The following is a 13,496-nucleotide window of genomic DNA, read 5'->3' as shown; positions in this document are numbered from 1 at the left end:
AGGGAAACCTCCATAAAAAACTTCTCCAAAGCTAACTTCATGCAACTCAAGTCAGAAGTGACAAACTTCATGACATCCATGCAGACGGGAACTGAAAGTTTGACTGCTGAATCCTACACTAAGGCACTGTACGAGCACATCCACTCATGTGTGAATCGTTTCATTCCAGATAGAACCAAGGTGCTCTCCTCCAAAAAAAGGAAGCCAATCTGGTGGTCCCCTGCCATAAACAAACTATATAACAGAAGGAAGAAACTGTTGCAGAAAAGAAGAAAATCCCAGGATGCAAAATACACCTCAGTAAGAAGCTGAGATCCCTCATAAAATCCTCCAAAGCTAGTTACGAAAATAAAATTGCCAAAGATTCCAAGGACAACCACAAGGCATTCTATAGTTATGTCAAGAATCTAAATGGCAATGCTCAGATCTGCTCTGAAATGCAGCAGAATGGTATTAAATATACTCATCCCAAGGATATTGCCAATATCCTGGCAGATCGATTCAGTGCCAACTTCACCCCCCTCTCACCCCCTAAAGGGCCCATCTCAGTACCAAAAGATTGCCAAATTCCAGTAATCACAGCCACACAGGTAAAAAATGCACTCTCCAAAGCTAAGAATACAGCATCCATGGGACCAGACAACATCCTGGGCTGTGTACTACATGAACTACAAAATGAACTGGCACCTCACCTAAGTGTCATGTTTAATCATAGCCTCACCTCAGGCTTCATGCCCAATGAGTGGCACACAGCTACAGTTATCCCACTCCACAAGGGGAGATCCAGCTGTCTGACGAGCCTGATCTGCAAAGCCATGGAATGCATTATCATGGAACTTATAAACAAAGACATTGTCAACCTTCAAACACTGGACCCCACCCAGTATGGTTTTAAAAAAGGCCGATCTTGTCTCCTCAACCTGATTGACTTCTTTGAATCAGTCTCCAGAGCTGTGGACAAGGGCAAGGCGGGTCCACACAGCCTATCTGGACCTCGCCAAGGCCTTCGACACCATCTCCCACTCTGGAATCATAGATAAACTTACTAAGCTGGGCATTAATCCCTACATCACTCGATGGGTTGCCAACTGGCTTACTGACAGAACCCACACTGTAAAAGTAGCCGAATCCAAATCCAGCTCCAGACAAGTGACAAGTGGAGTACCTCAGGGTTCAGTCCTGGGACTGATCTTGTTTGGCATCTACTTCTCTGAAGTACAGGCCAGCACCAAGGGATTCTGGCTAACAAAGTTCACAGATGACGGCAAACTGGGAGCCATTATTGAATCCCCAAATTATGTGGATATCCTACAAAAGGGCCGTACAGAAACAGATGCTTGGTGCCAGAGCCATGGGCTCAAGCTCAATGCCAAGAAGTGTATAGTTATCCCCTTTCTGAAAAAACATGTACCCATGAATTACCACATAAGTGGCAGTACACTAAACACCAAAAGTGTGATAAGGGACTTAGGGACACAGGTGGACAGTGGTCTCACCTTCGATAACCACATTGCCACAACAATCAGGAAATCCTTATATGTGGCACACCTCATCACTAAGGGCTTTTCATCCAGAAAAAAAGGAGGTCATTGTCACACTGTACTCATCCCTCATTAGACCCATTATAAGAGTATCTCGCAAGACATCGGCAACAACTGGAAAGGCCTCAGAAATACCTCACTAAAAAAATCACAAGCCTAAAGCAGATGCCTTATGCTGACTATCAAAAAAAACTCCATCTATACTCTGTCGCATATCGCCTACTCAGAGGAGATCTCTGCTTAACATGCAAGTCATGTCAAACCCAGAGCTGTTGGACATACTACACTTAAATAAATCCCAATCCCTCAGAGCCACATGCTCTAGGGATCTAAACCAGGTCATCACAATGAACAAAACATGCTGGAGGGATAGGTTCTTGACCATGAGACTCCCCATACTCTGGAATAGACTGCCCATACATGTGAAGCTGAGCGCCTCTTTGGCCCTCTTCAAAAGGAACCTTGACGACTGGATGGGAGATAGGAAATTCACCCTGGGGATCACATCAGTCACCCTGCTAGACAGGGGACCAGGGAAGTAAATATTCTGGGAGGAAATAGCCAGGGAATTGTTATGGCTAGGCTTGTATAGGCCCTAGGGCCGATTGCGTAGTACCAACCTATGAACCCTTAGCAACCTAAAGGCTTTGGAATACTGGCTGGACGTCAGGCCACCCTTGACAGTTTCCCTATTGTAAGGAATATTGCAACAGTGAAGAGAAGGACATCTACTGTTATGGTAAGGTTTTACACAACTATACTTTCCTCCCTGAGCAGTGTCTCTATAGAACATAACCTCTGTCTCCTGCTCTGGCTGGACACATGATCTTCCAGCTACTGCTGACTGTCCTCAACAAGTTCCTCAAATAGTGCTTCGACTTGTAACTCTTTCTGACACCAATAAGCCTTCAGTTTTTCCAATTCTGGCATGGCTTTTGTAGCAAAAGAGACAGGGGCATATAATTAGAAACTACTGTGAGAATCAAACCCCAGACCATTACATATAGGTAAAATACCTTACATGGAATGCCATAGAAGACAGTTAAGAAAGGGATAAAACTAAAAATTTAGCAAACTTAGCTTAGACAAGAAATATCCAGAAATGCTGTAAAGCTACACAACATTTAAAATTAGTGCTGTATTAGCAGTGCGGGGTCAACACTGACTTAATTATGAAAAATTACTAAATAAAAATTTCCCTTTCAGTTTATTAAGGGAAACAGGTCTGAAAAAAAAGATGTGCATCCCTCTTGAAAATACGTCATTGCGAGGAACATCCCTCCCTGATACTGAGAATTACGTTTTTGTTACTCCTCATTCCACTTAAGCAAAGAATGGATAGCTGCTACTGTTTTCTACCAGTTATTTTTAATCCATGGTAAATAGCACTGAATCATACTAGTCAATGAATTTATGTATTCATTTGTTGACCTGGGTAGTCAGACTGGCCAAGACCCCTTTTCAGCAGAGACCTGGAGAGAAAAGCTTTACAAAATACAGATACATGAATCACACAGAATATATACATTACAGAATATATGCAGTACATTATAGGTGAGTTAAACTAGGCAGAAAGAGAAATACAAATTTCAGAATCCCATATAAGTAAACAATACGTAGGTGAGATAAGTGAGTCATTCTGTATTATAGGACTTTCTACAAGTTAAGATTTAAGGAGAGGGTAGTGACTTAATAGCATGGGTTTATATTGGGAAGATAGACTAGAAACTGTGCTGATGAAGAGGTGTTTGTAGTAAGAGTGAGGAAGCTACTTGCAAATTACAGCAGGAAAATGTAAGGCTGAGAAGTTGATAGATGGGGAACTTAGGGGTTATGACAGGATTGTTTTTTTTTTTTGGCTATCCTGAAGAAGAACATAGGAATATCCTTGATTTGGTTAAATGTGACTTTAACATGGAATTGAATGGTATGTGATCTTATTTCTGTTTTAGAGACAGAGAGGAATGGAATTTCAGGCTTTGGCTGGATAGTTGGAGTAAAGTATGTCACCAAAGATGTTATTAGATCTTGTAGTGACAAGAAGGAATTTGTCAGTGGAGTATAAGGATCTGAAGGGAGAGTATTGTTGGATGAGTATGGATGGGGTGCAGTAATTGGGGCAGCAGCATTAGATGAGCTTGTGTATGGTTAGATGTTAGGTATAGGTTGGGTAAGGAAAAAATTCTAGCCAGTTTAGTTCCTTAAGAAGAGAGAGTGGTGGTGGGTTCTGTGTCGATCATTGACCGCATATTTAGCTATTTTGTGTTAACATTGTTCTTGCTTGGTTTGTTGTGTTGCTTATAGGTTTGTGAAGATTGGAGCCAAATAGAGGGAAGGAAGCAAGGGAGGAGGAAGGTAGTGGCTAAGTGTTTTCTGGTGGGGTTGGTCAGGTTCTGTTTAATTTGGTTTAGAGACTAGCTTTTGGCGTGTTTTTTTTCCACAGTGTGTTGAATATGTCACTAGTCACTTTGTGCTGAGATTTCCCCTTGAGTACTTTGATTCCAGATTAAATATCCTACAAGGCTGATAATAGGGAGCCCCCCCCCCCAGTCTTCACAAATCTACAAGCAGTGTGCCGCTTCATGGACAAACTCTTCATCATGTGAACACGCTTTGTACTGTTATATTGTACATTATTTGGCATGTGATCATGCTGCTATGCAAAATTGTGCTGGTTGTTCCTTCCAATATATTAAGTGGATTGATTCTTAGACTCTTAATTTATGTGCTATCCGTAAAATTAGCAAGACCAGAGTAAAGTAGTTTTTCTGTCAGATGTGTGAGTTTATATCTTATTTTGCTTGCTAGTTTTCTATGTTCACCTGATAAGGACTATATGTGGTCTCTCCAGCTGTTGTATCACTTCAGTGTTCTGACTGTGGTCATTTATGCCATGTACCTATATTGTACGTCAACATGCATTATGCATTTTTACTGTAACTTGACATGTACTATTTATGGAGGATCTTTTTTTTTTTTTCTTCTAAAATTATCAGTCATTAAAAATAGTTACATAGGTTATTGCTAATTTAATGACTGCTTAAGCAGAAGAAGAGCTTTAAGATAATGGTTTTAAAGATAGAACAGAAATGTTATTACAGCTAGTCGGTATACTTACATGCTTTGTGTGGAGTAAAAGTTATCAAGCACTTATATGTTTTGGATTCACTGTTCTTTTTTATACTTCTACTTGCTTTAAATCTGCTGCAATATTCCGATTTAGGAAGCTCTACGTTTGACATAGAAATTGTCTGGTAGTAGTGCTGTTTACTGATTCACTGATTACTTCTCTAGTTATTAAATTATATCAGAATAATTACTGGATTAACATACATTAGTTATTATACAATGACTGGCCATTAATGTTCAAAAACATGCACGCTGATTGGCCAGCCCAATCAGCATGCCCGTTGCAAATCCCATAATATACCAACTGAAAATGGTCCGGTCACCCGGACTTCTTTCCGTTCATATATTCCAAAGTTTTTTTTTTTCCCCCAACAAAAATTAAAAAAAAAAAAAAACTATAGTCCATACTCTGGACATACCCGAGAGGCAGCATGGAGGAAATACAAAGAAAATCAGGTACGTTTTTTAAAACTAAAGACATGTACCTGATTTTCTTTGCATTTCCTCCATTCTCTCTCTCTCTTACCCCTAAAGTAGCCCAAACTTTTTTTTTAATAATAATAATAAAAAAAAAAGAAAACAAAAATGGAGCAACGGAGACTTTCTTTTCTCCATTGCTTCCTTTTCAAACCACACCATCCATGGGTAAATCTTCAATATGCCACACCACGTCATCAGTTATTGCTTAAATATACAGTGACTGACTCTTAACATTCAAAAGCGTGCATGCTTGGTCAGCCCAGACTTTTTTTCAATTAATATTTGCTAAGGTTTTCCAGTTTTCTTGAGCTAAGAGGTCGAGAAGTATAAAGTTTGAAACTTGTACAGTTTATCAGTATGAGAGAGACAGGGCAGAAATACAATGTAAATTGGGTACTTTATGCAAAACTAAAGAAACGTACCCAATTTTCCTTGTATTTCTGCCCTGTCTCTTTCATACCTCTGAACTGTCCGTATTTCAAACTTTATGTTAAAAAAAAAAAAAAAAGCAACAGAGATCTTCCTTTCTCTGTTTCTTCCTTTCCAAAGCACTGATGTACTGTGTAAGTGTGAGAACATAGGTCAAGAAAGCAGCAGGATGCTAAAAGAAAGTGGAAGAACACCACGTAGCCATTACACAGACATTATTTAAGAAAAAAAAATTATTTACTTTTTTAAAATAATATCATTGTATAATACCAATAACCCATGGCTGGATGTGTTCATTGTTAGCTTTGTTTGATCACTCGGGCTTCGCCCTCATGACCATACCACATCAGCCGTGGGTAAATCCAGCATTACCCACATTGAGCCATGGGTTATTGCTATAAAAGAACATACCATACTATACTATAGAAAAAAATGCATTCTCTTTTCTATAAAACAGTTTTATTTCTTATAACTTCAAACATAAAGTAATATTTGCATTTTGGTATATCTCATGTAATCTGATGTCAAATGGACTTACATTTCCTTCATATTTCTGTATACATGTAAACCTTGCCTCCGACTAAATCTTTGGAAGAGTAGACTTGATGAGAAAAGGTTTGCTTTTCAATGGAGTTATTTTTGGAGTCTGCATTTAACCTCCAGAGAACAACTGAAGGATTGAAGTGTAGAAGGTTGTACAACAGCATTTTTTAGAGCAGGATAGTAAGGTCGAGACATATGCTAAACATCACCATTTATTGACAGCAGTCTGCATCTTGGTAGATGGCACCACTGTACCTTTCATTTAACTAAGCTTTTATCAAGCAAAACATTTATTTTATGTGACAAATGGTTGTTTCTTGAAACTTAAAGTGACACTAAGACTCTTTCAGGGTTACGTCATGTGTTTTTATATGAGGGCATGATTTATTTGTGTATAACTGAGGATAATTTTTTACTTGGTTCTACAAATGAACTGCAACAGCTCTTAGTTTTCCCTGATGTATTATTTTATTATTATAAGGGTATTTGGGCCCAGCATCATCCTCTCTCTCTCTCTGCCTATCCATCTGTTTGCCTGTTTTAAATGTAGTCACTAAATGTATCAGTAGGTTTGGTTAATTATATTAGGTTACTTTCTTAATGTGACAGCAAAAATAAAAAGGTGTTGCATCCATATAGCGTGTCATATTTTTTAAAGGTAAGCTAATGTGTTGCTAGTTATGAAAATATTTTTTTTTTACAGAGAAAGATTGAAAAGGTATTTCTTATTTTGCTATATCAACTTGACTTCAGGAAAGTGACATTGAGTTAATTAAATATGGCTAAACCTTTTCAGGCTTTCTGCGTGTGTAAGCCAATTTATGGAGTGTCTTACATAGTCCTAAACTTGAACATATTTTTTTTAAAAGATACATGCTACTCTGATTAAAGGTATTACACTAAGTCTGATAAAATTTATATGCAAGTTAAAATGAAGGATTGTGCCTTCAGTTGTTAAACCTTAATTATTTTAATGATCATGAATGTTTATACATCAGATTATCTCATTGCTGAAAAAGAATGTCACTTCCTTGAGATAATACCCAGAAATACAGATCACTTTCACAGAAGCTGAACCTTTATATCCCAGGTAGTATTGCAAAGTAATGTTACATTAGCAGAAATTATTAATTTCTATAGTCAGTCAAATTAAGCAGTTATTCCTTTTTCCAAGACTATCTGACTCCTCTGACTAGAAGAATTATACGTAAATCTTTATAATTGTGCATTAAGAATGGTACACTCTTATAAGTTACCAGTCATAATTAGCTTTCTGTAGCTTATATGCAGGTCAGAGGTGGTACTGACATCTACTGGATTTTTAAAAGCTGTACACTGTAGGAATCATAAGACACACTGTGATTTAATAACAAATATATAATAGCTTAATGAACTGATCTGCAGTCACTACTTAGGAAGGTCTGTTATTAAAAAAAATGCATTATATTTTCTCTTTTGCTTCAAAAGTGTGCGTGTGTGTGTGTGTGTGTGTGTGTGTGTGTGTGTGTGTGTGTGTGTGTGTGTGTGTGTGTGTGTGTGTGACTCAGCTCAAGTGATATAATATGACAGTACAGATCGGTTACTCTGGTCAGTCTGAGTAGGTGGTATGTTGCCAGCAAGAAATGGATATTTATTTTGTGAATGTATGCCACGACATATTTATGATGTTATTTGTTATATGTTGACTGAATAAAGTACAGTACTCCACCGCAGAAGCTAAAAAAGTTAATACTGTGCATTGCACGTTGCTTGCTATACATTATTTTGTTAGTGAAATTCATCATAAAGTGGAGTAAGGCATTATAGCAGCATAACATATGTGATAATGTAACTAAAAAATTAACACCTTCATAAGTTTCTGTTGCTGAATTTTGTTTGATATTACCGAATGACTGCCCGACATTCTTTCATTTCTTCAGCAATACTAGTAACCTAGCTAATTTATGCTTCTTTTCTTTGACTGTTTGCCTTTTGTTTTTCCTTTACCCAGAAGAAGAAGAGGTGGAAAATTTTGATGTTTCCAGTTTGCCTGAAGAAGTGCTGCGGAACATTGAAGCTGACAGTTTTTGGTGCATGAGCAAGTTGCTTGATGGCATACAGGTAAATTGATTCCTCCTGCCCTTCACCAGTGGGGATAACTGATTAATTTCATGGCTTTGTGCTACCTTGGGGATGCTGAGAAAAGAATGCATGTGCAGAAATAGAGAGGTGTAAATCCCACAATAGAACCGTGCCATCATCCGGTACCCTTGATTAAAGAGAATGATAAATATGCTCCATTTGTCTCATGAAACTCTTTCTTGTCACTTTTCTGTAACACGCCTGAATGAAACTGGGGTTTTGCACCCCAGAGACTTGGTGAGCATTTACTTTGCACCAGTACAAGTTGTACTAAGCAGCTCTCAGTAATGTTAATTGATTGAATTTTGAAAGTAAAAGCAGTGCATTTCCTTTGAAGGCACTTCTGCCTTGGAGAAGGCTGTTGGCAATATGTCAAAGTAGGTGGTGCTGAAAATGAAAGCTGGTGGTCTAAAATCCCAGCTACCATGAAAACGTAAGTATTCTTGCTAAGTACTAGCAGTCTTGTATGGTATTTTTGTTATTTTACACAGTTCATATTAACAGCAAGCCCATGGACATACATTACTAGTGAAACTGTTTCAAAGATGAGAACAGGTTATGCAACTAAATAGAAATTTCATTTTAAAACTGGATTATAAGAATAGTAACTACTTAAGATGGCATACTGTGAGTCAAATTTCACTAAAACCTTTCATGCTGTTCATAGTATAAGGAAATCATTAAATATGTTACCCACATCTTATGTTAGTTCATTATTTGCATTAAATTATTTTTTTTCTTTCTGAAGACTCAAATAGTATGCTGTTTATCTTAGCAGTCAGTTTTTCTCATCCTTCTCTCCAATAAGTTATCTGTCTGTCTGTGAGTATGCTTTTATATGTTTATACATACATATATATATATATATATATATATATATATATATACACACACACACAAAATGTATCTGTGTGTTTTTTGCAAAGTGAACTGCAAGTTCATTTTTGCTAATGCTTTTAGCAAATATTTGTTTTGCTGAATGCCCATTTTGCCAAAAGTGGTAACTGAGGTTGTGTTAAGGGTGGGAGTAGGTGTGTGAGTATTTTCAGGTTAGGCATAGAATAGAGCCTGGGTAAGGGAAAATAGTTAGTGTTGCTTGTGTGTATTAAGTGAATGTCTGAGATGTCTTGTGTAGTAGTAGTGTTATGGAAAGGGTTTTGCAAAGGTAATTTGTAGGGTTAGGGTTAGAACACATTAGTGGGGAGGGGTCTAAGATAGTCTTGCAGATATTATAGGAGATATTAATTCGCATTTGTCCAGTTCTTAAACTGAAGTATAGAAAAATAACTTGATATGTGGATACGAGACAGATAGCCCAAGAGAAAATGTATTTATTTATTTATTTTATTTAAGTTTGTTTACAGGGAAAGTATGGCTGGGATAAAACCCTTTTTTAGCAAAGGCCAGGTAGAAAAGCTCCACATGTAACACCGGGTCTGACATATACATAAAATACAGTTGCATGATACCTAAAGGAATATAAATTATAGATAGTACATACATGAAAGAAAAAACTTTACAATAGCTTATATAAACATCATTTAGAAACAGAGCATGTATGTAGCTTGTGTAGATATATACAGTTTTGAACTTTCATTAGAAATAGACACAGGTTTGAATACAGCAAAGATTGATATAACATTCAACGTGTAGTACAAATGTAAGTGACTTTTGTCTCACCATAGTTTTCAAATTATACTTTGTTACTCATAGAAAATCAGATTTATTCATTTGGAAGAGCCAGATATTTTGTAAGATCAGTGCCAGGCTGATGCAGTGCTCAGAAAGACCAATTTAGAGATACTGTGTATTTTTCCCCTTTCTTATGTGGGTCTATTTTAGATGCAGGAAAAGACTTTAGAGCGAACACTCACATGAGCGAAAATGCCGGGAATCGAAACTATGATTGTGGGGACATGTTACAGTGAGGAGTGGGATATTTGCCCTTTCCTCACTGTAGTGTGACCTCGGAGTTAGACTATATATTTAGTGGGGGGTGGGGGGTGCAGCCCCCCCACAATAGCAACTTTGATTACTGGCATTTTCGTTCATGTGAGCGTTCGCAGTAAACTCATTTCGATTTTATAATATAGACCCAAAAATGTATATAACCTTATAACCTTTTCTCTTGTAAATGTTAAAGGAGATGAAGTGAAGGAATATGCATAAATCTACTGTTTGCAATGTAAGGCATAGCCTCTAGCATATCATAAAATATAATTACAGTGTGCTACAACAAAGTAGCAGACTAGAACCGTGAAAAGAAAGCAGACATTAAAATGCAAGCAGTTAAGAGATCCTGTGTATTGCTAGCTTCCATCATTTCTGGACTGATATAATTAATCATTTGTCTTTTACAGGTTGAAGGACTGGTTTTAGTTGCCTTTGCTGTGGAATACAAACTACTAAAATAAGCTGATGTAATGTTTTCTATAAAAAGATATGCTGTAATTGTTTCTGGGTAACACAACTGAGGAACTAGAATGGATAAATATTTGATAACAGTCTTTATGTGCCTTATTTTTGCTTTAATTGTGTTAATGCGGCAACTTCCCCTGAAGTTTGCTATTTGTTGTTTCTGCCTGTTATCGTTTAAGAACTTATAACAGTAAAATTTCAGTACTCTTTAGGTAAGATGTGGTTAGATATGTGTAACTAGCCAAGGTAGAGGTTTTAATTATTGCTGTCTGTGTAATTAACTTTTATTGTGATATTCCTTGTGCACTTTCTTGTTCATCCATATATTTAATCTATAACTGCACGTCTGCCTTATTGTTTAAGTAAAGTTTATTTATTCACCTTTAAGATCTCGTGATTGTTATTCTCATTATAGATGTATTATTGCTAATTATTGTCTAACAAGAGGGGTTATCATTTACCACTGTAGGTTAACAAGCTGTGACTCCTGCATACTCTTAGCTAGATTCTTTGGTCCTTCTACCAGTGAAGATATATGATAACCATTTGAAAGGTCAGGACCTGCTTCAGTGAGTTCCAAAATACTGTGACTAAATTGGCAAAAAATGGCCAGTACTAAGTACAAGATGGGCATTTATTGGAATATTCCTTTTTTTCAAGGTATGGCAATCTTGCAGTTGGTATATATAAGATTGTGATGTGTGTGGGGGCCTTGTGCCCCACATCACTGGTGCAGGTGGGCTTGCCCCCTGATAAAAACAAGCTTAAACAAGAAGAGCGATGTTTGATGCTTACTGTTCTCTTGCATTTTTGGTCATTTTTTTCCAGTGTGTTGGGTCTTGGCATTACAAGTTATGTGTATGATTGTATGATTTTATATTTTGGCTTAATTAAAAACAGCAGGAAACTGGAAATCCCTGGCCATTCCAGGGTTATTGCAGTAGTACTGTGCAGATAGAGGAATTCTGCCAGACTTTCCTGAGAATTGTGTGTGTATGAAAATGACTTTTGTGGAAGACAATTACCGTAGGGAAGGAGCACTAGAAAACTTAATGGTTTACAGAGAGTGTGGGAAAAAGGTGGCTGGGGGTTTTAGGCCAAATACTCAGTTCTTTAACTGACCTTTGAGCAATGTGAGGATGGATGTTGAAAACTTATACCCAGAACAACAGTGCATATACCCTGTTTGCTTCTTGGTATTATTGAAAAAAGAAAAGAAAAGAAAACCCCTCAAATCGGGTACCAGAGAAAGGTAGATTAATTTTGCTGTAGGGTTATGATTGTGCAGTTGTTTTTCCAGCTGAGAAGTTGAACTAGTGAGTCCATTAAAGAGTACATAATTAATAATCCACAATTTTTTGTTGTTTTAATTTCTGGTCAAAAATATTATTTTGTGGCCATGTGACTTGCCTTTCCATTGACTTTCTCTAAGCCTTCCTTCCATTCCAGTATCCTTTTGTGGACAGTTAAATGAAGCTACTGAGTGCTTGAATATTTGAAATTCTCATGATGTGTTGATTCATCAGCTGCTAAAAAAAACTAAGTAGTACACATATAAGAATAGCAAATAATATCCTCCTCATTATTCTGTAGCCAGAGGGAAATACCTGGAGTGCCATCAGTAGGTAGAAAGATGTAAGAATGTATTTTATGAGATGATATCAAATGTGTGTCCTGCTGCACTTTTTGGTATCAAACTAGTATAAAAATGCAAAATCTTTTATTCTCAGTTTTTAGTTATGTTATGTTTCACCATACTATTTACCCAAGTTTGTATTTTAATTATTTTGCCCTTAGCAGAATAGATCAGCCTTTCTATTTGTAACAAAATGCTGTCATATTTATTCATGCTATCAGTCACAAGTTAAACAGTCATTGCATTTATGTATACACCTGTAACAACTGAAGTTTGTACAAAGAAAATAAAACATAAATTTGTAAGGAAAACAGATTTTGCTGCAGGAAAGAGTGAAGTGTCTCTGATCAAAAAGGAAGAGTAGAAAGGACTGTAAATTATTTAGCATGAGAATCAAGACATGATTTAAAGATTTAGTAACTGTGTTAATGGGAAATCTGAGAAAATAATTTTAATAATAACTATTAAAATGTAGTAATGATGTTATGAAAATTTCCTAAGGTAGTTTTGGTTTTAAAGGAAGAATTTAGGCATATCTGTGACTGATATTAATTAACATCCACAGCACACGATAGTCACAAACAAGAAACTTTTAATGAAGCTTTCAGGTTTATACCCTTCATCAGCATACAAAATCACAACACATTAACACATTTAAATAGAGGACCATTATAATCACATGATCAAGCCAGCCATTCAAAGGACCACTATAATTAAATATGCAAATTCAATTTAAAAACATCTAATAAAATTAATTTTCATGCAGTTACTTGTTAAAAGCATAATACATAAGTATAAAAAAGTACAAAAAACTGTTACATATATATATAAATATATATATATATATATATATATATATATATAGAGACAAATAATTACATCTACACATTTAGAAATACTATACACTTAATACTATAAATTTCTAAATGTGTAGATGTAATTATTTGTCTATATATATATATATATATATATATATATATATATATATATATATATATATATATATATATATATATGTAACAGTTTTTTGTACTTTTTTATACTTATGTATTATGCTTTTAACAAGTAACTGCATGAAAATTAATTTTATTAGATTTTTTAATTGAATTTGCATATTTAATTATAGTGGTCCTTTGAATGGCTGGCTTGATCATGTGATTATAATGGTCCTCTATTTAAATGTGTTAATGTGTTGTGAT

The 13,496-nt window shown here is 36.1% G+C and overlaps 1 protein-coding gene across 5 annotated transcripts in view; it reads left to right on the top strand.

Moving 5' to 3' along the window:
- The window catches only part of TBC1D22A (TBC1 domain family member 22A), a 5,448,426-nt gene that overhangs the window by 2,511,125 nt on the left and 2,923,805 nt on the right, over window positions 1-13,496 (top strand). For all 5 annotated transcript variants that reach the window (XM_044088378.1, XM_044088376.1, XM_044088377.1 and 2 more), the window contains one exon: window positions 8,113-8,222. In XM_044088378.1, the coding sequence (XP_043944313.1) occupies window positions 8,113-8,222 (110 nt within the window). The remainder of the gene's footprint in view (window positions 1-8,112; window positions 8,223-13,496) is intronic.

Source organism: Protopterus annectens, chromosome 11.part0 (assembly GCF_019279795.1).
Source record: "Protopterus annectens isolate FY-2018-M chromosome 11.part0, PAN1.0, whole genome shotgun sequence".
Lineage (NCBI taxonomy): Eukaryota > Metazoa > Chordata > Ceratodontiformes > Protopteridae > Protopterus > Protopterus annectens.
The sequence above is the reverse complement of the archived record's forward strand: the minus strand, read 5'-3'. Positions and strand labels throughout refer to the sequence as shown.